This window comes from Rhinoraja longicauda, chromosome 11 (genome assembly GCF_053455715.1).
Source record: "Rhinoraja longicauda isolate Sanriku21f chromosome 11, sRhiLon1.1, whole genome shotgun sequence".
Lineage (NCBI taxonomy): Eukaryota > Metazoa > Chordata > Chondrichthyes > Rajiformes > Arhynchobatidae > Rhinoraja > Rhinoraja longicauda.
The window spans coordinates 48,864,879-48,889,958 of NC_135963.1; the positions used below are offsets into that span (position 1 = coordinate 48,864,879).

A 25,080-nucleotide genomic window follows, 5' to 3' on the forward strand; every position below is an offset into this window, starting at 1 on the left:
TTAGGGACATGAAAAAACCCCAAAAGTTCAGCAACATTTAGGTTTGAATGCAAAAAAAAAATGTATTTGATGGAAACCTGAAATCAAAGCAGAAAATGCTTGAAATACTCAGCAGATCAGGCAGCAGCGGCAGGAAGAAATAGTTCTCATTTTGGGTTGAAAACTGTCAGATCATCGACCTGAAATAATAACTGTTTCCCAAGCCTTTGCTGTTCAGGTCTGAAAGTACCATCTTCTTACTAACCTCAATCTGGAGTATCAATGTTGTGGAAAATAGCTGATTTGCTGCCTCATGTGTATACTGAGTGCATTATTCTCATGCAAGGAATACTCTTCCTGGAATCCAGGCTCACTGCTGTGCCTTGAAGTCCAGTATTTATTCAAGCCTCAGCCAAGGGTCGTGACACTTTATTCCCTTAAGAAGAAAAGCAACCAGCTTGAATTATCATTCAAATGCCACTTCTGCAATCTAGGCAAAGAAAGATTAATGTTCTTGTGGCTAATGCCAGAACCTGATTTACTCTGGTATTCACTTGATTTGAAGAATGTGAATGCTCATTGAGTAATGGAACAATGCAAATGCTAAATATTTTTGCATGACTTTCTATGGGAATTTAGAATGAAATTAAATGGGCATGTAAGAAAAAGAGCATCAGTGGAGACCTCTCCTCCAGGTTAGTAGATTAATCTTGTGACAAGTCAGTTAATTATAAACTTTGCAGAAAGTTTATAAATGGACATCTGAAGACCAAAACGTCCAAATGTCTTGTTGCAAGACCGTGTGACTTCACCATACCATTCAAAATCATGTGATTGAAATGGCCTCCCATACTACTGGGTTGGTTGTTAATGTACATCAAATAATCATTACTATAAATATAAATTTTAATTTTAGACCTTCCTATGAAATCAGAAATGAGTTTGACCCAGCCTAAATTGTACAGAAAACAAATTACTACACCAAGTGGCCTTTGGTATAAACGTACCAACAGAATATTTCTGCAAATAATCAGCAGCAAATAGCCTGAAATGGCAGCCCACAATAATACTGCCAATACCATCAGATGGTCACAACATTCAAAAGAGAAAAATTAGGATTTTGCATTTCACTGAACACACCAGTTATTCTGTTTTCAGAGAAAAAAAAAATCATAGTCCCATGAGAAATGATAGCTGCTGTGAGGGAAAGTGAAACGAGTGCTAATGCTTATGGTCGGCTTCAAAATGCACATTTTGCAGCAACTATTCCTCAGACCAGACATTGCTTAAGATCAACATTTTCTTCAAATTTTCTCCTTTAAAAAATAAAAGCCTTAGCAGAAATAGTCTTGTTTTGGACCAAATCACATGGCATATGGGTGAAATGCATGAGGAAGGACTGACTCCCCAGTGACATGAGAATAATTGAAAAGCCTCAACGGGACAATTATATCTTCAGAAGCAGTAACTCAACACGGGCAAGAAAGACACATGATACCTAGTATCGATTTATTGGCCTTTCATTGTGCTTATATTAAAAAGTAAATAAATACTTCCAAAATATCTGCATGAAATTCTTCTCAAAAATTGAACGAGAATCCAGTTATTTTCCCAGACCTACCATTTTTAATTTATGGATTAAAATTATTTTTTCTTTCAGCAGTTACTATTACAACTGCTATACACGTGAACTTCATGTCACTGAATAAATTTATTTGAGAACAATTAGAGCATCTCAACAAGATACATGGGTTAGAAGTGTTTCCAATATATGTGTTTTCTTGTGCAATCCATTGCCGCGAACAGAGAGAAAACAGAACCAATATTTCCTATGGGACCTTCAGGATATTCCAGCACCAAGGTAGAAGGAGTGGAGCTATGGGTAAAAGTTTTTTGTTATATACATTAATTGTAGTATAACTCCTATTTATCCATGTCCACAGCAAGCACAGTAGATTCACTTAACAATTCAAAAGTAATACAATTCACATTGTCATTCTCAAGTTGTAGCAGACTCTGCCAAATAACATTTTTCTCCATTCACCAAAAATATAAACACAAAATTTGTTTTGACAGGCAACAATAGAGGCAAGTCTTAAGCTCCAAGACAGTTCTGAGGGACTTTGGAAGTAGCACCCAAAAGAAATTAGTAACCCAAATTAAATTTAGATAAATTGAGTTTTGTTTTTAGTATAGATGATGTTCTGAGCAGTGTCTTCCAGAAAAAAACTGTTCTCAGTAACACAGTTACCAGATATGAGGGGGAAGTCATGTTTTTAATTTAAAGTCCTTTCAATAGATTTTCAACAAAGATCAATAATGGCTGCATGTTTGCTCATTTAGTGGATATGTGAATTGCAGCAAAATATATTTTACTGTATAGGGAATTTATGTTTCTAAAGTTTGGTGCACCTTCAGCATGCAACAGATGAATGATAGGTGGATGAGTGAAGTTTGATTCTTATTGTGAAGGGAATAACCAGTAAAGTCAAGTTGCAGAAGAACAATGGTTTATCCATGTCTGTCAAACAAACTGGCTTAAGTACATTTTTTTACTGTGGTGTATTAATAGAAATTCTCAAATTAAATCTCATGATTAGATGTTGTGATTCAATGCAAGTGTGATCACATATCTTAGACTTTAAGGGTGCCTTCCTCTTTAAAGTGGAAGAATCCCTGAGGACTGCCCAGGAGGACAAAAATAACTTACCTGGCCCAAACAAAAGTTGTTTTGGGACTTTTTCCACAAATGTAATACCAGGAGTAGTTTTCCACCCAGCACTTGTTGGAGATGGTGTTTGCCATCCCCTCCAAAAGTCTGATTATGCATAGACAGCTCCAACCAGGACTCAACTGACAGAGAGAGATGAATTTGTAAACATTAAAGAGCTGAACATTTGCTGAGGTACTTCAGATAATAAACAAGTCAGTAAACCTCTCACAAACAGCAACGCCTTCTCAGCTACCTCTGCACAATTTCACTTAGCTCTCGAACACATGTCAGTAAGTTACAGAGCACAGAGTTTGCAGGAGGACCGGTCGAAGCTGTGGAGGACACCTGGAGTTCATGCAAGCCATGTTCTAATTTGCTTACAGCTTCACGGAAAGCAAACTTGTTTCTCATCTGAGTAATGCAGTCCACGTAACCAGAGCAATGATCGAGCAACCGATGTCCTGCTTCAACCAAATGGCTGTTGGAAGTGGACTCTGAACCACTGTCAATAACGTTGGAGAGAAGCTCCGCACACTCCAATAATGCCTCTTTACTGATTTTTTCTGTTGGCACTTTCTCAGGTGGAAGCTTGGTTTTCCTCAAGGAGATTCTAGCACCCGAGGTTACAGAGGTACCGTTTGCAAGTTTAGAAGTTGTTGCGGTGGGAATGGATGAACCTGGAGGCACTTGAGGAGGTGGTACAGATGGCCTAGAAATCTTTACAAACACTGCTATTGTTGGTCGTTTGCCACCTTCACCATTTATCTCAACCTCTTGTTGTGCTGCTGAAATACTCTCCAGGTCCTCCGGTGTTTCTGTGCTGTTGAAATTAGTGCTAGGAGGAGGTTGCAATAGTTTTAGGGAAGGTGGGGGTGGGGGTGGTGCACATTTTGGTTTCACAAGCTTTGGCCTCTCTCTTTCAGATGTAACCTGATGCTCTGACAGAAGTTTGAATTTGTTTCCTAATGAATCTGTTCCAATCAACTGAACTTCAGCAGGAGCATGCTTCAACGTTGGTGAGATCAAAACAGGTACTTTATGGTTGTGGGTTGCTGGAAGTGTGGCAGAAGCCTTCACTGGTGAGGACCAACCTATCTTCTCCATATCCTCTTTCATTCCTAATGGGCCAGAATGATTACTATTAGTTTCTCCACGCCCAACCGAGCCTGCATTGAGGTTTTGAGAAAGATCACCATCTCCATTCCCAGTCTGGGCCCTGAGGGATGGTGTTGCGGCACACCTTGCCAAAAGTTTTGTTTTTGACTTGTCTCTCAAAGAAGCAAGTCCATCGTCTGCTTTTCTATGCAGTGGATCTGTCAATCGCCCCGGTCCTTCCTCTTTGGCAATGTAGGGCACTGGATGCTCGACTTGAATTCTGTTGCGGTGACAATTTCTAGGTAGAGTCAAGGCTAGACGATCCAGTTCTTGAAGTCCTGAAGACATGGAAGAAGTAGAATTTGACCGGGGAAAAGGTTTTGTGGTGTCCAAGCTTGAATCATCATTACTCGTAGGCTTCCCTGGTTTTAAGCCAAGAGTCCTTTTTATTAAGCGAGGCGTGAAAAATCCAGCAAATCCTGCCCACCCTCCACTAGTTACACCACCATTTCTTTGCACAGAACCTCGTCCACAACACCTAGCCTGTGTGAGGTTCCCTTCTGCGTGTGAATGAACAAAAGCAAGCCCATCAGAGTGCTGAAAAGATGAGAAAGAAGCAAAGTTACCCGTTATCTCATATTTTTTGTGTGGATGGTTCTCCATTTCGCGGAAGGAACTGCTACGCTTAGGTGGCATAGGAACAGTCTTCTTCTTCATGAAGGAACTAAAGAAGCCAGCTTTTCTATCTCGAGTAAACAGGTTCTCTTTGCTATCATCCAGGAGACCACCAGGAGATTTGTCTCTTTGTTTACGAGGCAATGCTGGCGAGATGCTACATGGGGCTGTACTTGTACCCATCCCTATTGGGAAAAGCAAAAGATAGTAGATGTAATCCAAACATTGAAAGGGTATTTAAACTGTACTCTTAATGTTTTCCTGTCTCCAGCCTCCACCATGTTCTCATTTTCCTCTCTTTATTTTTTTCTTTTTCTGCATGTTGCAAATGTTATGTTCAGTTTCTAGTTTCTAAATTTTCCCAGCACAACCACTCACTTGACAAAATTGTACAATTTTCTTCAACATGACATCTTCAACTTGTTTCCAACGCTAATAAAACCGTAGCAGAGAAAGTGATTTAGCACAAGGTTTCTCTGGTTGTGAACACAGAATCTGCTGGTTATGTCTGACTTACATTCTGTCCAAAAAACTCTTGCGTTAAAAAGAAAGTTAAGCCCATCCAGATTTATTGATTTGCTACTGCATCAAAAAATCAATCATTAAATAGACTACCAAGCACTGATTTGATCCACATTACAAGTTATCTTGTGTCTAATTGCACTTGATAATTTTGAGCCAGGAGCTAGACGTGTAAAAAATATATAATTTTGGAGAGGAATGAGGGGATTGTCATTTGAACTAAAGAAGCTCATTGTTTAAATAAAAGCATGCGGAATATGCAATCAAAAATAGAGGCTACCAAGTTTGCGACATGTTCACCTAACTTCTCCACAAAAGGATCTATCAGGGAAGATAGACACAAAATGTTGGAGTAACTCAGCGGGAAAGTAGCAACTCTGGATAGAAGGTTTGGGTGACATTTCAGGTCAAGACCCTTCTTCAGATTGCTTATTATTAAAGTACTGCATTTAGGAGCGCATGCAAAGAGGGGTATTTAAAATGCACCAAGTACCTGGCATAACAGTATGAGCTATAGTCGGATGATCCATGTCCATGTTTTCCTTATTTTCTGCATTTTTCTTGAGTGTTCGAGTTTTCGTTGGGAGCAGGGGTAACTGAAAGTGCTGCGCGATTCCAGTTGAAGAGGCAGTTTTTCCAAGTTCTTCTGCAACTTCTGCCAAGAGGAAAAGAAGCACGAACATTTGAATTTCTGGTATTAGTCTTTATGGCTGATAAGCCTATATAACTCTTCATATTCGACCTGTGCAGATATCTCAACTATCTGTTCTTATTTTGCTATAAATCTCAGATTTACTTGAAAGTAATTTTTGCTGCTGATTATACAAGTGCATCAACAACTATCTACATGGAGCCACTGAGTGCAAGGGGATGATGGCCTGCTATTTACACCGGTAACTCCTGTCCTGCTTAAAGTTTGATATTAGTTGACATTAAGTTTATTTGTTCCAGGAAGGCTAATGAGGATATTTGTATTAGTGTTCTGCTGAAAACATTAGCAAGATGCAATATCTTACCTTCTGAAATGCTGGAGTCGTGGAACATGGTCTCAAATGCTTGATGGATCTCGGCAAACAATGGCCTTTCCATGGGATTCCACTGCCAACCTAACAAATTAAAGCAGTCACATTTAACTTAATATGCACCTTCAGCACACATTAGAAATTAGTTCTTGCTTTTCGAGTAGCAGTGGCACTCTTATGACACCACGAACCACCAAATTTGAAGGTCAAATACAAGATGTCACTGCCTATTTCTAAATTAAATTCATGACAAATGGTTCCAAGTTAGGGTGGTGAGTTTGCCAAATTCATATAAGCACATTTTTATCTTCTATTGATTGCCTTTGAGGAAATTACTCCACAGAATTTTAAGAAGTCTAATCTAAATGGAACCGCACGTGTCTTATGAGAAAGGTTATGATGACAGTGTTCAATATGTCACAATAACCATTCATTTAAACTCTGAATATCAGAGGTATGACCAGAATACTTATCTCACAATATTGCGATAGAATTTACATTTTCATAACAACTTGGTAACTTGATTTCATCAAATATTAAGGATCATTGGTTTGTAACATTTCATGTGAATACACTAAGGGTCATGGTGGTACGGGAATAAAATGTGATTCCTGCTTATTCAAAATACATTTGCATTATCAATAGCTTACAGAAACAATCGAAACATCTACCTTAACTATAGTCAAAACATGTTACTTACACGATCTCATCAATTCATAGACTTTGGGGGGACAGCCTTCGGGTTGCTCCATTCTGTATCCCTTCTCAAGTAAGTCATAGACCTGCGACAGATCAATTCCTGGGTATGGAGACATCCCATACGTAGCAATTTCCCACAGTAGCACTCCAAATGCTGTGAAAAATGGAAAGGTGGACAATTCAATAATTATTCTAAGTCAACACATGTAACAATTACCTGCATCCATTGTTAATGCAGTATCATGAGGTATTTGGTGTCTTCCAAAATCAATTCGATAAGCATATTGTCAGCATCACATTGCCTGTACTTGCTTGCCCCCCCCCCCCCTCTATATCAAAAATCTTCTAACCCACCACTCTATCTCCAGGTCCCTCAGGTCGGCCGATTTGGGGCTACTCACTATCCCGCGGTCTAGGCTTAAGCTCAGGGGTGACCGCGCTTTTGCGGTTGCAGCTCCTCGACTGTGGAACAGCATCCCTCTCCCCATCAGAACTGCCCCCTCCATCGACTCCTTTAAGTCCAGGCTCAAAACCTATTTCTACTCCCTAGCGTTTGAGGCCCTCTGAGGGGGCACTGTGAACTGTTTATGTATGTGCTGTTATGTTTGTGTGCCATTGTATGTTCGTTTCTTAGTACCTAAACTGATGTACAGCACTTTGGTCAACGTGGATTGTTTTTAAATGTGCTATACAAATAGAAGTGACTTGACTTGACTTGCTGCTATCCCATGTGTTGTTAAGTACAAACTAAACTTTTTCAGATTTACTGGTGTTGACTTGGTGTTTAAGATCAACTTGATCCAAAACTGGAAAGACCTTGCACTGTGGCAAGCCCTCTTGCAGCATCATGCTGTCAGTTGGGCGGGCCAAAATAAAAGCAGTTTGCTCTAAGACCATTTCAGGCTTAGCCAACGATCAAGCCTGCCAAGGTCTTTAAATAATTCTGCATGTGCTTGACAGTCAAAAAAAGCATTAAAAAAAATGTATTACAAATTCATGAAAGAATCAAATTTAAAAAAATTAAAATTTAAGCTAACTCAATGGAAAACAAAACATAAATCACTTTACATCTAGAACCCAATCCTTGGTAGCCCGAAAGTTGAGAATTGCTTGTATTTCCAGCACTCCCAACTAAATTCTGGACCAATGTTTACTTAGTCAGATCAGGATATTAAATCCCAACTAACCACTTGTGACATTACACATCATATTCTACAGATTAAGCTAAACTAATAATTTAACCAAATAACTAATGGAATACAATTAATACTTTAAAACCTCAAATGTTGTCTTTATTTTCATATTGTTGTCATAAATACCTAAAATGTAACCACTGCTGGGAGAACCTTTGCAAAAAGCACATTTATTGGATATTATTCTTAATTATTTCTACCAGGATCACATCTTGTAATCAAAAAAATAAACCGTGATAATAAGTTTTGCCAATAGGGATAGAATATGGCAGAGGTTGTTGAAATGGAATATTAAGAATAAACTGCTTTTTATCTCCAATGATTCAAAATAATAATTGGTTTGGATTTTAATCGGTTTTAAAGGTGAGGAATAAAGTTAAGATCAGCCCAATTCATCTGCTCAATGAAGCAATTCTGTCTTCCAATGTAATGCTTATAAAACACAATGCAATACATACCCCATACATCCGATTTTATTGAGAAGGTGTTGTAGGCAAGGCTTTCCGGTGCAGTCCATTTAATTGGGAATTTAGCTCCAGCATGAGCAGTGTATGTATCACCAGTCATTAATCTGCTCAGACCAAAGTCTGCAACTTTTACCACATGATTTTCACCAACCAGGCAATTGCGAGCAGCAAGGTCTCTGAAATGAAGAGACAAAATCAATTTGTCAAAATATCCATATAGGTGACTAATAGATTTCATCTCTAACACGGTTAATTATCTGACCATGATTCTGAAAGTGTGCTTTGTATTCTTTAGAACGCCTGACCTGTGAATGAAGTTCTTTTTCTCCAGGTACTCCATGGCAGAGGAGATCTGTGTGGCCATGTACAAGAGCACCACAGCATTCACCTCCTCCCGGTTACACTCGCGTAGATAGTCCAGTAAATTCCCATGAGGCATGTACTCAGTAACAATGTAAAATGGGGGTTCCAAAGTACAAACACCTAAAGATACAGAAAGGCACATAATTTCCACTGATACAAAAATCTCCAAATATTTTGATATTACAGTACACATACAGATGCTCCTCAGCTTACGATGGGGTTCCGTTCCGAGAAACCTATCGGAAACCGAAAATATTGTCAGCCAAAATACATTTAATACACGCGATCACGTGGCCGGAAGCGAGCTGCGGCTCGCCACAGGTCGTTGCCGTTTGCACCATCGCAAAGTCAACATATCGCAAGTCGAAGCATCGTAAGCCGGGGAGCACCTGTATTTAAGTGCCAAAACTCATTAAGACAAACTATTTATGTAATGCCTTTTATAATCTAGATTGTCCCAAAGTATCTCACAGAAACGAAAGAACTAGTTGATTTGTAGACATTATTATAGGGAATCCCACAGCCGATTTGCACTTCAACAGTGGGCACAAACAGTAGTAGGATATTGAACAGATTTTGCATGAATATGCAGAGAGATTTAAAAAACAAAAGAAAATATCAACGGGAACCTTTCCCGGCAGTTTTAAGTAGAATCATGGGATCTTTTACCTCCATACAAGATCCCAGTTGTACATTGCAGGTTTGAGAGGGAGGCATTTCTGACAGGGTAATATGCCATCAGTTCCATGCCAAAATGCCAGCAAGGCTCAACATTCAGATCAGAAAATTGCAGATTCATATAACACAGAAACAGCTCAGCTCTCCATGTCTGTGCTGACCATCTAGCACTTGTTGAACAAGATACTTGTTAAACATTGTGAGAAAGCCTGACTCCAACACTTAGGCCATGCATTCCAGATTACAATCAGTGTCCGGACGAACAATTCATCCTCAGATCATCTCTAAACATTTTATCCATTTTCCTAAATCTATGTCTCTAGTTTTAGGAATGGAACTTAAATCCATAATCTTCTGACTCAGTGGTATCAATATTCTTGTGGAGAAAATAGTTATAGCATTCATATTCTGCCCCACATCAACAACTCAATTAAGTCACATTGCTAATTACAGAAATTAAACCACAGCCTGAAATGTTTCCACGATGCACCATGAGCAGAATATACATGTTAAGAAATCCCTTGATTATAATCACTGGAGAAATTATTCATCATTTGCAAGTTCATGTTTTTTATTCATTTGGCAAAAGGAAAGCAGGTAGAACTTAATAAGTGCTCAAAAAAAGTGGCAAAATGCACTGTTATTAATACAGGGCTGCTTCCCACTGGAAGAGAAAAGACTTAAAAAACCCTTACCCAACAATTGTACTAAGTTTGGGTGTTTAATTTCTTTCATTACAGCAGCTTCTTTCAGAAATTCCTCCACCTCCATCGTGTCCTCCTTCCACAAAAAAGAAAGTATTGTTAGCATAAGACACTGAACATAATTGGAAATACACACACATTAATAATATACCACAAATATTATCACAATCTTTTCTGCTGTACATCATTTTGTTGCACCGATTTACATTCTTGTTGTTCTCTTGGTCTACCATATACCATGCAGTAACTAGAATGTGAGGCAGATACATTGATATTCATGTTAGTTCATTATTCTCATACAATGAAACACATTGTTTTGCTTGCTATCCACGCAGATCATACCATACACGAGTGCAATCACACCATATCAGTGTAACAGGTAATGCAAAAAGAGAAAAGAAAAACTGCAGAGAAGGTGCAGATAATAAAATGTTCAAGGGTTGCAATGAGGTCGATTGGGAATACAATTGGAGCCTGATAATCTTGCTTGAATCTGATGATATGTGTTTTCAAGCCTTTGTATCTTCTGCCCAATGGGTGAGGGAAGAAAAGAGATTGGTCAGGTTATGAATGGTCAGGAAAAGAGAGTGGTCTTTGATTATGTTACGGCTAGTTTGTGCGATGAACTGGGCTGCATCCACATGCGTGTTATTTATTAAAGCTTGTAAGATCACTAGCTGAATATATATGAACTTGAACTGGTTTTGCACTTGTCAGATTTGGCTGGACTTTATCAAGCACTACTGGCCTATGCTTTCAACAGCTAAAAGTGCTTTGTCTTCCAAGATCATCCTAGAAGATGACTCGCTGCTTCTCTTTTCTACTGACAGTGATCGTGTTAAGCTATTCTCCTTTCACCTCCATTCTTACCACAAAGAACAAGTATGAGGATTTCATGGAAGAAGAGAAGTTTCCTCTATTTAATCAATCAATGCCATCATCCTACCCTGGGTCATAATTCAATTCCCTAACCACCATTTCCATCGCTGTTCCAAGAAACTGTTTGAACTTCGATGCTCAATTTGAGCTCAGATTCATGCCCCCTCCAAGATTTATATTTGTTTCTTACGAACATCACCTAAACCAACCTTGATAAGCTCGTTTGTTGCCGTAATACACATCCATGTCAATATTACCTCTAGACCTGACCATTCTACACATTCCTGGGCAACACACCTTTCCATAAACCTGTCACCCAAAACAATGCTGTTTTTGTTCTGATTGGTTATTGTTCATCCCTGCATTTGGTTATGCCATTACTCGCTGCCAAAGGCAAATTATCAATGCCCAAAGTACTGGAAATCACTCTCAAAATGTTCTGGCTCTTTCTCTTTATTCCTTAAGCCTTACTTTTTCCATCTACTCTGATCTCTCATGTGGCTGCTCTTTTCCGCTGTTCCAAGTGTGGACTCCTATATATCGGTGAGACCAAGCACAGGCTCGGCAATCGTTTCGCTGAACACCACCGATCAGCCAGCCTAAACCTACATGCTCTCCCCAGTTGCTAAACACTATAACTCCCCCTCCCATACTGACCTTTCTGTCCTGGGCCTCCTCCACTGTCAGAGTGAGGCCCAATGCCAATTGGAGGAACAGCACCTCATATTTCACTTGGGCAGTTTACAAATCAGCAGCATGAATATCCACTTCTCTAACTTCAAGTAACCCTTGCTTTCCCTATCTCTCCATCCTCCCCCACTCTAGTTCTCCGACCAGACTGACTGTCCCCTAGATTTAATGTTATCTTTGTATGCTTCGTTGTCACATTCCCCTAGCTAACAATGATCTATTCCTTGATCTTCCTTGATTTCCCTTGATCATCGTGCCTTATGATGTCTCGTTTTCACACCTTACCAGCCTGAAACAAGATTAACATCAACCATCCTGCCTAAAGTCTTAAGAATCAGTTTATGGCCGCTGGAATCAAAGTCTGGCCAAATCGATAAAATTGTTTGCCGATCTTTCTGATTTTTCTTGTCTCACATCATGAAGTCAGCAATATTTTGCTTACATCTGTGAGTGGCCATTGGACATCCTTTCTAGCAGACAACGAGGTTAGTTGCCTCAGCCGATCTTTTTGCCGAAACTTTGGTAAACACCTTTAATAAACTAAGCCCTGTTGTGCTGGGGTGCCAATAATTTATCTATTTAAATTAAAATGGATCATCTGACTTTGGAATGAGGATTTAACATTAGATAGAATTTTGCTGCATTTGATCAAGAGGAACACATTCCAGTTAAAACATTAATCAGTCTGAGGAAGGATCCCAACCCAGGTCAGATGCTGTCTGACCTGCTGTTCCTCCAGCACTTATCCTTTCGCTCAAGATTCCAGCATCTACAGTTCCTTGCGTCTCCTGAAAACATTGATGCCCATTTTGCTAACCTGACCCGGTGAACTCAGGAAGGCACTTGAAACCGGTCGGTATAAATGGTGCTCTGCTCTTGAAAACACAAGTGGCCTCTGGATGTATTCTCGCCTTTGCAAAGTGACACTGCAATGTTTGAGACTATGTTGAACACATTCTGAAAGCAGGCACATTTTTTTTTTAAAGGCACATTTTTAATTATCTTTACACTGCAGATGACACTGCTAAGCAAGGAAGATTAAATAAGTGTTCTCTTTTATTTAAGTTGAAGCATAGGCAGAAACATCTTGTAAAAAATAGTATTGAATCGGGATCTCAGCAGACTATTATTTGACCCTTTAAAAGAACAGCTCATAAATACCTTCAGTGTTTTAACTGCTACGGTAAGACTATACTTCTTCCAAACTCCAACGTACACCTCTCCGTACTGCCCGCCACCTAGTTTATGTTTCATGGTGATGTCAGTGCGTTCCATCTCCCACTTATCATGTATGGGAGAAACTCCGTAAACAGTGGGCTTGTTGCATTTTGGAGCAGGATAGTGCAGGGTTGTGACCAGCCCATCGGCCACAGTGGAATGGTGATGAACAAGCTCCGCCAATGTGTTAAAACGACTCTCCGCTGTTACATACACCTGAAAAGAATAAAGCAGTCACGTATGGGGTTGCTTTTTCTGCAAAGATCTAAGTTGTTAAACAAGATACAGCATTTTTGAAATACAGTGAGTTTCCCAAAATTTCAGGGCACTGTATGAAGACCTACACTGCGTATATGGATGAAATGGCACGGAGGTTAGAGATATCAATTTGTATGATTTAATTCTATTATACAATTTGAAAGTCGGCCCTTTCTGCAAAATTGTGACGACTGACTTCACTACGATCTGTTCCTTATCTGGGCAGCTCAGTGAATCCCTGAATAATGCAGACCAGGTATAGAGCAAACTGGCAAAGTGAAACAATGTCGATCTTACTGGAGTAAATAAATCAAAGCACGGCAGTCAATCACCCCTCCTAATAACAGATGTCATTCTTTACAATAATTTCCCAACCTTTCAGAAAAATAAATTCTTCTTAATATTCTATATGCAGGTTAAAGGTGAAAGAGTTCAATATTGGCATATGGTCTTCGCTAGCCACAGGTGAGGTCCTGCTGGACTGGAGATAAGTTCATATTGTTCCTTTATGTAAGTAATAGAGAGTATCCAGAGAGAAGCCGGTGAGCCGCACGTCAGCGGTTGGGAAGCTATTGCAGAGGATACTTTGGGATAGGAATTACTTCAAAGGTTTCAAGAACACAACTACGTGAAAGCAACAAGAACACAACTACGTGAAAGTTAACATAAACATCCACCACAGCGGATTCCCCACATTCCTCACTGTGACGGAAGGCAAAAAAGTTCAATCTGCTTCCTCTTTATTCTCCCGCGGTTGGGGCTTTTGAAGCTCCCGCAGCCGGAGGTGGAAGCCCCCGTGTCGGGGCGGTCGAAGCTCCTGCGGATTGGAGTTCTCTGAAGTCGGTCTCTAACCAGAGACCGCAGGCTTCGCAATGCTAAAGTCCGCTGGCCCCACAGTTGGAGCTCCCGGTCGATCTCAGGCAAAGGCCGCCAACTCCACGATGTTAGGCCGCAGTGCAGACAGAGATACGATACAGGGGGAGAAAAAAAAAGGGGGAAAAATCGCATCTCTGTCGAGGTAAGAGATTTAAAAAAGGTTTCCCCCAACCCCCCACATAAAATTAACTAAACAATACTAAGAACATACGTTTAACACATATTATTTAACCAACAAAAAGGAAGGGACAGACAGACTGTTGGTGAGGCAACCATTGCTGGCGCCACCCACTCAGGTTAGAAGGTAATGGGTTAATTACGGGCAGCCATCATGGCTTCGTACATGGCAGGCCATGTCTAACTAATTTTCAAAGTTTTTTGAGGAGGTGATGAAGGTGATCGATTAGGGTAGGGCAGTGGATGTTGCCTTCATGGAGATTAAAAGTCTAAAATCTCCAAATGATGTCAATAGTCATGAGAATTTCAGCAGTGGCTGCCCATTTAGCAACAGTTTCTGGGTGGGACGAGTGCACACAATGATACCTTGTGTTCGTAAAGTCTTAGAACTTTCTGAAAATAGCCCCAAGTGCATGACTCATTCTTGTGCCAATGATTGCGTAAGCAGCTCATGACTATGTTAATTAAAATGACTCCAAGTATACGACGACAGCTTCACTAATGCTGCCAGCTTATCATAACCACTTCTTTCAACTTATTTGCCACGCTAAATAAAACTATCAACTCTACAGATGGAAGGTATCACAAAATGCTGGAGTAACAGCAGGTCAGGCAGCATCTCAGGAGAGAAGGAATGGGTGACGTTTCAGGTCGAGATCCTTCATTAGACTGATGACAGGGGGGCGGGACAAAGATAGGATACAGGTGGAGACAGGATGATAGAGGGAGATTTGGGAAGGGGGAGGGGAAGAGAGGGACGGAGGAACTATCTAAAGTTAGAGAAGTCAATGTTCATACTGCTGGGCTGCAAGCTGCCCAAGCGAAATACGAGGTGCTGTTCCTCCAATTTCCGGTGGGCCTCACTATGGCACTGGAGGAGGTCCATGACAGAAAGGTCAGACTGGAAGTGGGAGGGGGAGTTGAAGTGCTCAGCCCCCGGGAGATCAGGTTGGTTAAGGCAGACTGAGCGAAGGTGTTGAGTGAAACGATCGCCGAGCCTGCGTTTGGTCTCGCTGATGTAGAGAAGTTGACATCTAGAGCAGCGGATACAATAGATGAGGTTGGAGGAGGTGCAGGTGAACCTCTGTCTCACCTGGAAAGACTGGTTGGGTCCTTGGATGGAGTTGACGGGGGAGGTAAAGGGATAGGTGTTGCATCTCCTGCAGTTGCAGGGGAAAGTGCCCGGGGATGGGGTGGTTTGGGTAGGAAGGGATGAGTGGACCAGGGAGTTACGGAGGGAAAGGTCTCTGTGAATTGCAGAAAGGGGAGGGGATGGGAAGATATGGCCAGTAGTGGGGTCCCGTTGGAGGCGACGGAAATGTTGGAGGATGATTTGTTGGATACACTGGCTGATGGGGTGGAAGGTGAGAACGAGGGGGATTCTGTCCTTGTTATGAATGGGGGGAGGGGGAGCAAGAGCGGAGCTTCGGGATATAGAGGAGGCCCTAGTGAGAGCCTCATCTATAATGGAAGAGGGGAAGCCCCGTTTACTGAAGATTGAGGACATCTCTGATGCCCCAGTGTGAAATACCTCATCCTGGGCGCAGATGCGGCGTAGACGGAGGAATTGGGAGTAGGGGATAGACTTTTTGCAGGAGACAGGGTGGGAAGAAGTGTACTCCAGATAGTTGTGGGAGTCAGTGGGTTTGTAGTAGATGTCAGTCACTAGTCTGTCTCCTGTGATGGAGATGGTGAGATCCAGAAACGGTAGGGAGATGTAACTCCCTGGTCCACTTGTCCCTTCCTACCCAAACCACCCCCTCCCTCTCTTCCCCACCCCCTTCCCAGTTCTCCCTCTATCTTCCTGTCTCCACCTATATCCTTTCTTTGTCCTGCCCCCCTGACATCAGTCTGAAGAAGGGTCTCGACCCGAAACGTCACCCATTCCTTCTCTCCTGAGACGCTGCCTGACCTGCTGAGTTACTCCAGCATTTTGTGATACCTTCGATTTGTACCAGCTTCTGCAGTTATTTTCCTACAACTCTACAGATGGAAATCTAAATGGTGAAAAACAAGTCACTTTGAATCATCAAAGCAGCAGTCTGCTTTTTTACATTGCCTGTTTGCTGCAAACAACCTGCCTGTCGCATAAATGAGATGTTCTTCACAGCAAATAGAGCTGCCAGGGAAGGAATGTATTACTTAATGCTGTACTCACTACCAACAGCAACATGTTACTTCACTTTTTGAAACGGTTCGCATGTCACTTGGGAGTGCCTGCATTTTGTAACATTCGAACAATACTGCATACCTTTCACCTAATCCTCTTTTGGGATAGGCATGATTTACAAAGTAATTGACGCACAGAAAATACTTTCAGCGCCCAAAGGCAGAACATTGAATGATTTGCTTTTACAACAATACTGAAATGTTACAGCTGCTACAAATAAAAACTGGTCATGTCATTGTATCTATTCTCTGAAAGTATATCATGAATTCCTTCAGAATTCTATGTAATCCAGTGCATCAATTCTGATATTCCACAAATGGTGGAATATCCACAAATATATGTCAGGATGCTCTTTTTTCCCCCCCATGATGTAAAATTCGATTAAATATTTCAAAATTAAACAAATTCAGAAGGCAAAAGAAAAACAAGTACGGATATACCACCGATTTTCCAGGAACAGATTGTAAGGCACCTCCTTTAATAAGTTCATAAGTGATAGGAGCAGAATTGGGCCACTCGGCCCATCGTCTACTCCACCATCCATGGCTGATCCATCTTCCCCTCTTAACCCCATTCTCCTCTCTTCTCCCCATAATCCCAGACACCTGCACTAATCAAGATTCTATCTATCTTTGCCGTAAAAATATCCATTGACTTGGCCTCCACAGCCTTCTGCAGCAATGGACTCCAGAGATTCACCACCCTCTGGACGAAAATTACGATATAGAAACGATTCTTTGTAGCTGCAGTATACAGGAGTGCCCATGTTCCCCTGTCTTTACTTTTCCACTCACTTGTCGAGTTGTGCTCTCACATTCCCTCTGTCCTTGCAGTCCTTCAACATCCACCTCCAGCACCCTACCCGCAACACCCACCTCTACCGTTACCTGTTGGAACACCTGAACAGCACGCAAGCCAATTTTTGCATTGTTCCCTTATGCAGCTGTGCCTGTGACCCAGCGCGTGGTAGCTCGACCAGTGCATGGTTGGAAGCTCGAGCTGAGGGAATGACGCTGTCATGGCGGCACAAGGCTGAGGATCAAGGAAGAGGATCTATCCGTTGTGACCACAGGAATCCTTTTTTGCATGCTTGTTTTAAAAACCTGATTGGTAGCGTGTACGAGCCTCACAGCTGCGAGTTGCTAAATTTGACATGAAGCGAGTGGGCTCGGCTCAGGGGCAAAGAGAGTGCAGCAATGCAGTCCCTGAACAGCAGCCGAGCTTGGTTTGCTGTGCACTTTTACTTGAAGTTGTGCCCTCATGTATCCCTTCGTCTCCCTTCTTTGGATAAATCAAAATGCCGAGCAGGGACAATAACCAATAATATTATTGTGAATTATTATTACGTGACCTCTGTTGGTCAGGTAAATGGATAATCCAGCAAGGCTCCGAAACCGAGGGCACTGGAAAATCAGTGGTGCATTTGTATTGGTCAGCCAGTCACTCTCTCCAACCTTAAATTAACTCCAAGGGTTAAACAGCAGACTGCATGGCTTAATCCCAGTGGCAAGGATGGAAATTATATGTTTACAGAGCAAAATAATTGAGAAATGGGAACTTCAAAATCCCATACTTAACTGAACTCCAGGAACCTTAACGTCATGGATTCATCTGCTACCTTTATGAAAATAATTGCTTCCATTTAGAACAATGATTATGTTTCCACTCTTGAGTATTAAGTGACCCCAAAATAGTGCACATGCTAACAGGATCAGGGTTGATTCCCCATAGTTTATGACCTCATATCCACTTAAGTTTAAACATATGTCAATTTCTGGTAATAGGGGAAAAGGCAGGCAAATGTATAACTGAAAGCAAACAAAGTAAGGAAAGAGAAAGGACATGCGGACAGATTTACAACTGACCTTGGCATCATGCGTAGTGTTGATTCTGTAGTGGTAAACTCGACCCTCGTAGCGGAGGGATATTGATAGTTGTCCTGGACTGCTTTCGCTTTCTCGAACAAGAAAGCTTCCATTGATAAGGCTACTCAGCAGGTACTCAGCAGCACTACGTGAGACAGGACCGTGGTACCAGGAATGCTTTTCCAGACTATTAACAGGCGTAATATAATTGCTGGGGACCCATCCTTGGCCATTCTTTGAGCGCACCTCACACCATTCACCATTCTGGTTATAGCACAGGACACGCAGCTTCTCACCTGTTGAATGAGTAATGAAATCCCGATGAAATACTCGAGTAACTTCCTTGATCCTCAGTAATATCTGTTTTACTTCTGCAGTCAGGTCTAAAAAAGGAGATTTAATTCCCATCACACATACAATGATATTAAAACTAAACGCAGGGCTTGTAGTTGTTTGATTCATCCTTGTAAAGTTATGGCATAATGTCTGCATATCCTCCCAAATCCTTTCACTGTGATAATCCGAGTTCTTTACCTTCAAGGATAACAACACACTTAATACTGGATGAGCACATCAGATTTATTTCACAGAGGGTTTCTTCCCTTGAGGATCTCCAGATACAATGCCAGTGTCTGAAAAGATCTCAACTAGGGAGAGGGAAAGAACAACTTTTCCACGATTGTTTACTTTTTATACAGAAAGGAAAAAGGGATGTGACAGAAAAAATAAATCAAGGACCAATTGTAATTCTAATACAATTCCCATGGTTACAGAGAAACCAAAATCATTAATACAGGTCACATGCTCAGAAACCAAACCATTAATATAAGTCACATGCTTTCGGGGAAACGCATCAATCTACCTAGAGTGGATTCAAAACTTTTCCTACTTTCACATGCACCCATATAAGGAGTTGTTATTGAGGAAGAAACATATCTCTTATACACGAGCAATCTTGCAGCTGCACGATCTTGCTCTACTGTTTAGGACACAGGCTCACACTATTAGGCGAAGGGAGTCATTTAAGAACAAAGTCAAGTCAAGTCAATTTTATTTGTATAGCACATTTAAAAACAACCCACGTTGACCAAAGTGCTGTACATCAGTTCAGGTACTAAGAAAAAAGAACATACAATGGCACACAAGCATAACAACATATACATAAACAGTTCACAGCCCCCCCTCAGAGGGCCTCAAACGCTAGGGAGTAGAAATAGGTTTTGAGCCTGGACATAAAGGAGTCGATGGAGGGGGCAGTTCTGGTGGGGAGAGGGATGCTGTTCCACGGTCTAGAAGCTGCAACCGCAAAAGCACGGTCACCCCTGAGCTTAAGCCTAGACCGCGGGATAGTGAGTAGCCCCAAATCGGCCGACCCGAGGGACTTGGAGATAGAGTGGTGGGTTAGAAGATTTTTGATATGGGGGGGGGGGGGGGGGGGCAATTGCAGGCGGGACAGGGATGATCGGCTGATCCCAGTGTATAGGGAGTTGCAGTAGTCAAGGCGGGAGGAAATTAATACGTGAATGATTTTTTCAATGTCGTCAAATTGGAGGAATGGTTTGATTTTAGCTATGGTACAAAGCTGGAAGAAGCTGGCTTTTACCACAGCGTTGACATGCTTGTCAAACTTTAATGCAGAGTAAAATATCACGCCAAGGTTTTTGACATGCGGTTTGACTAGGGAGGATAGGCCTCTAAGGCTGCCTGTTATAGTTTTGATGGAGTCAGGGGGGGGGGGGGGCCCGAATAGGATGACCTCAGACTTGCTCTCGTTTAGTTGAAGGAAGTTCTGTGCCATCCAACATTTTTTGTCCGCAAGGCAGTGCATGAGGCTGATTAAATTTGACTGGTTGTTCAGTTTCAGGGGGAGATAAAGCTGTGTGTCATCCGCATAGCAGCGGAAAGAAATGCTGTGCCTTTGAATGATTTGGCCGAGGGGGAGCATCTATAGAGAGAAGAGAATGGGGCCTAGGATGGAGCCTTGTGGAACCCCGCAGGAGAGGTTAGCTGGGGAACAGGAATAATTGCCTATGTTGATGGAGAAACTCCTATTTTTGAGGTAGGAAACGAACCAGCTCAGGGCAGTGCCATCAATGCCAACCCCGTACCGGAGATGGTCAATAAGGATGGTGTGGTCCACTGTATCGAACGCTGCGCTGAGGTCGAGAAGGAGCAAGATTGCACAGTCGCCGGTGTCGATGGCGAGAAGCAGGTTGTTGTGTACCTTCAACAAGGCAGACTCTGTGCTGTGGTGGGCCCTGAAACCTGACTGGAAACTTTCCAGGGTGGCATTTTGGTGTAGGTAAGGCAGTAATTGATTTAGAATTACCTTTTCAAGGACTTTTGACAGGAAATGGGTCTGTAGTTGCTAGGCAGGGTGGGGTCTAGATTAGGTTTTTTCAGGAGGGGCTGGACCACCGCGTGCTTGAAACAGGTTGGAACAGTGCCAGTGGCCAGAGAACTGTTGATGATAGAGAGGGTGCTGGGACCGGCTATTGCAATGACATCCTTCAGAAGGGCAGTGGGGACAGCGTCAAGGGAGCAAATGATCCCTATACTTCTCTGTCTACTCCCTATCACTCCTAAAGGGACAAACACATTCCATTCCCAATGATAACATTTCTACCACAAGCATCCATCTTACTGCTTTCTACTGAAAATAAGCATCCATTTTATATTAACTAAAACAACAACAAAAGAAACCATCTTCAACCATCTACAACAAAATATCAATATCTCTAATATCTCTATGTCAGCTAATAACATGGCTTCTCAACTGGTCCTGCTACCTCTTTCGCAAATATAAAGGAAATGCTCTCTATCAATTTGTGGAGAGAATTTTATAAAAATTCCACTAGTTCAAAGGGTGATTAAATAGGTTCCATGGTAATATATTAATTAGATCATCTGTGAATCTGTGGAATTCTCTGTCACAGAAGGCAGTGGGGGACAATTCACTGGATGTTTTCAAGAGAGAGTTAGATTTAGCTCTTAGGACTAAGGGAATCAAGGAATATAAGGAGAAGGCAGGAATGGGATACTGATTTTGGATGATCAGCCATGATCATGTTGAATGGCGTTGCTGGCTCAAAGGGCCGAATGGCCTATTCCTGCATTTTCTGTTTCTATCCCTTTTTCCCCACATCCATCGAAATTTGGCCACACGTAGCAAAGTCAATTTTCCTTCAAACATCTGCAATAAACCCATCCTCATTGGACATGTCACCTATTTGCTCCAGATGTTGACCATCTCAACCAGTTTACCCACTGGGAGTATGTATAACTTTTAACGTTAGAGATCTCAATCTAATATCCACAAAATAAAATATTTTTGGAATAAGCTCACGCAGTTCCCTATATCTATCATAGTTGGAGGTAAATTTTAGATAGTGCATCAATCTTATAATCAGCTTTGGCTGATGAGAACCACCCTATTCAACCACCGCCAATGTAGAACATCCAGAGCTGCAATTAGGAAGGAATCATTAAACATAAACTGTACTCTCCGTGTTGTTAGATGGGATATGCAAGGCACCTTGTTCCAGTGGAGGCAAAGTAAAGGTGCTCCCCAGGTTACAAAGGGGTTCTGTTAAACCTGAACAGTCCGCAACTTGGAAATTTGGCTGCCTGGCAATATATTTAAATAGAAGCATAGGCCAGGCAAGGGCAACATCAAGTTAAAACAGGCTCAACAGTTCGGATATAGTGGCGGCCTGGCAACCCACAGGACAGAAGATGCCCGTAGCCGTACAGCAGCTGGCAAATCCACCCTGTTGGGCTGTACATGAATTGAGTGTTCGTATCCTTGGGACAACTTCAAATAGATCAAAAAAATAAAAATATCTTTTACATGACCAAAAGATTACAATCAACTAAAAATCCCAAAGAAAATTGACCCAAATCACATCCCAGCTGAGAGAGCTCTAGAACTAGGCGCAACTGCAGTTGGAAAACAAAGACATAATCAATCCTAGGAAAAAAATAGATGTTTCCAATTGCTGATGAACATTTACATCACATCAGTCTCAGTTGGATTTAAATTCTGGTCCCCAAGATCTTTTGGAAATACTAAACAATTTTGTCCCATTCACCACTTAACAGACCATGGCACAAAATGTGATGCCTGTGGCTTGCTACCTAGTTAAGCAGAAGTCCCACATTTACCTTGTATATGTGAAGAAAACCTGATGGATGATAGGCTTTTGACCCTTATTGATAAGGTCATGCTCTCGGATAAGGCTCTAGGCCCACCACATTATGTAATTAGGGCATGTATATCTTCCCTTAACACTGCTGAATAAAACCTTTGACTTACAAAGTCATGCCACGACTTTTCCATCAATCAAAGTTCTTAACACTTGTATTCATATACTTTCAAAACTAATTAATGAAAGAGAATCAGAAAAGGCCTCATCATTAGAACTAACACTGCAAATACAAAACATAACTTGCTCTTACCTTTCTTTCCAGCAGCTGCAAGATTTCCATTTAAACAAACTGGCTTGCAGATTAAGTGCCAATATTGACCAGCGAAGAATCTGCAAATAGATTCCCCAACTTAAATGCTGGGGAGTTCCAGCAAGCTCATGCTCGTAGGGACATATTTGCCTGAGGAACCTGTCAGCAAGTTATCGACTTTTACATTGAAATTTGCACATGAAGTTCTGAACCTGTGGTGTGTCATCTGGGGAATCGCCTGCATTTTAAGCAGCAAGACCCAGGCTAGCATCTTTACACCTATTTTTAGTTGCTCTGCCCAGACTTAAATGAAGCGGATTGTACAAATAAAACTCTGCCAATTACCTCAGAATACCATTCATGTTTGTGGCTCAAGAAAAGCTATTCACTGTGCCTCGGTTCACGTGACAATAAATTAAACTAAGTTGTACTTGTGCAGTGAGAAATTAATTATTCAAACCAGCCAAAATGTTCAAATGGAATTAAGATCTTTTATCCAGAATTCATCAGGTGGTTCTGCTACTAGTTTAAAAGCTGCTGTCCTACCTCAAAAAAAATATCTGTATAGATACCAATGGCAGCTGACAAGTCTTAAATAAATTTGTGCCTTCTTGTTTTAAGCGTTGGAAGATTGCAACTGTTTACATCTAAACCACCAAGAGCAGCATGCTTTTAATGCTGTATCAGATTTTCCTCAAACAATTTCAAAACACATAGCAAGTAGTATAGCATGCCAGTCCTCCCAAATACTTTTAAACAAAAAGTGCTGGAGTAACTCAGTGGGTCTATCTCTGACATGTCTCACCCTTCTTAATCTCTCTGTCTCCATCACAGGGAACAGAATATCGACTGTCTACCACAAACCTACCGACTCCCGGTTATCTGGACTACACTTCCTCCCATGCTGCCTCATGCAAAGATGCTGAATTTTTCCATTTCCACCAAATCTGCAATCGAGGCTTTCCATTCTAGGACATCTGAGAAGTCCTGTTTCTTTCGTAAATGTGGTTTCCACCCTGCTGTCATCGATGGATTCCTCACCCTGCATAGTTCGGCTTTCTTCCCCCTCCCCTAGACGGAACAAGGATAGAGTTTCCCTGGTCCTCACATTCGTCTCTGCATCCAACACATCATCGTAGGATATTTCAGTCACCCCTAACACGATTCCACCACCAGTCACATCTTCCATGCCCACCCCTTTTCATCTTCTGCACAGACCACTCCCTATGCATCTCCTTAGTTCCCTCCTCACCCAAACCATCCCTTCCCAGGTACTGTCCCCTGCAACCGCAGGAGATGCAGCACATGTCCTGAAACCTCCTCCCTTACCTACATGCAGGGACTCAGCAGCGTTTCCAGGTAAGACACCGATTAACATGCACCTCATCGCATCTCATCGATTGCATCCGGCGTTCCCAATATGCCCTCCTGTACATCGGCGAGACCAAGCATAGACTTGCCGACCGTTACCCCGAACACTTGCACCCAGTCTGCCAAATCTACTGGATCTCTCGGTTGCTAGCCACTTTAACTCTTCTTCCCTTCCCATAATATCCTTTCTGTCCTGAGTCTCCTCCATTGCCAGTGAAGCCACACATGAACTGGAGGAACACCACCTGATATTTAACTGGGGCAACTTACAACACCGCGGTAGGAACAACAAATTCTGCAACTTTTGCTAACTACAAAATTCTTCCTCCCCTCCCCCAAACCTGGACTCACACCTATTTCTTCAGTCTTCCTCCCCTCCATGTAGATTCCTTCCTCTAGCTTCACAATTCTTCAATTGTTTTCCCTCACATCTGTCTTTTCATCTCTGACCTTTGTCCAACAATCTGCCTATCAACTCCCCCCCCCCCCCCCACCTGTATCTACTTATTACCTGCCTGGCTTTGTCCTGCCCCTCCTCTCTCCTAGCTTGTTGCTCCCCCCCCCCCCCCTTACCCACAATCATTCTGAAGTGGGGTTCTGACCCAAACTATCACCTGCAATGTTCTCCAGAGAAGCTCCCTGGCCTGCTGAGTTACTCCAGCACTTTTTTTAGAAACCACCGTCCACTGTACCTTGTTTCAACTAGTTAATTCTATAGTTAATTTAAGAAAATCAACTGATTGTCTCCGGCATACAGCATTTAAGTCAGCTATGCATGGAGCCACAGAATTAGATGGACTGGTAGCCACGTTGCAGAGTCGAAACTCACTTAATATCTGCTCTGTAATGTAACAGGAAACAATATAGCGTCTCTCTCTCTCTCTAACTTCAATTAACCCTTACATTCTCTCTCTCTCTCTAACTTCAATTAACCCTTACATTCTCTCTCTCTCTCTCTCTCTCTCTCTCTCTCTCTCTCTCTCTCTCTCTCTCTCTCTCTCTCTCTCT

General features: G+C 41.9%; 1 protein-coding gene across 1 annotated transcript in view; it reads right to left on the reverse strand.

Moving 5' to 3' along the window:
- Positions 1-244: 244 nt before the first annotated feature.
- The window catches only part of LOC144597981 (tyrosine-protein kinase ABL2-like), a 97,940-nt gene continuing 73,104 nt past the window's right edge, over positions 245-25,080 (reverse strand). Inside the window, exons 3-12 of the mRNA XM_078407847.1 lie at positions 18,244-18,777; positions 12,841-13,113; positions 10,102-10,186; positions 8,671-8,848; positions 8,357-8,541; positions 6,707-6,859; positions 6,001-6,090; positions 5,478-5,639; positions 4,414-4,647; positions 245-4,125 (exon numbers count right to left, since the gene is read on the reverse strand). Of these exons, the coding sequence (XP_078263973.1) occupies positions 2,942-4,125; positions 4,414-4,647; positions 5,478-5,639; positions 6,001-6,090; positions 6,707-6,859; positions 8,357-8,541; positions 8,671-8,848; positions 10,102-10,186; positions 12,841-13,113; positions 18,244-18,777 (3,078 nt within the window). The 3' untranslated portion in view covers positions 245-2,941. The remainder of the gene's footprint in view (positions 4,126-4,413; positions 4,648-5,477; positions 5,640-6,000; positions 6,091-6,706; positions 6,860-8,356; positions 8,542-8,670; positions 8,849-10,101; positions 10,187-12,840; positions 13,114-18,243; positions 18,778-25,080) is intronic.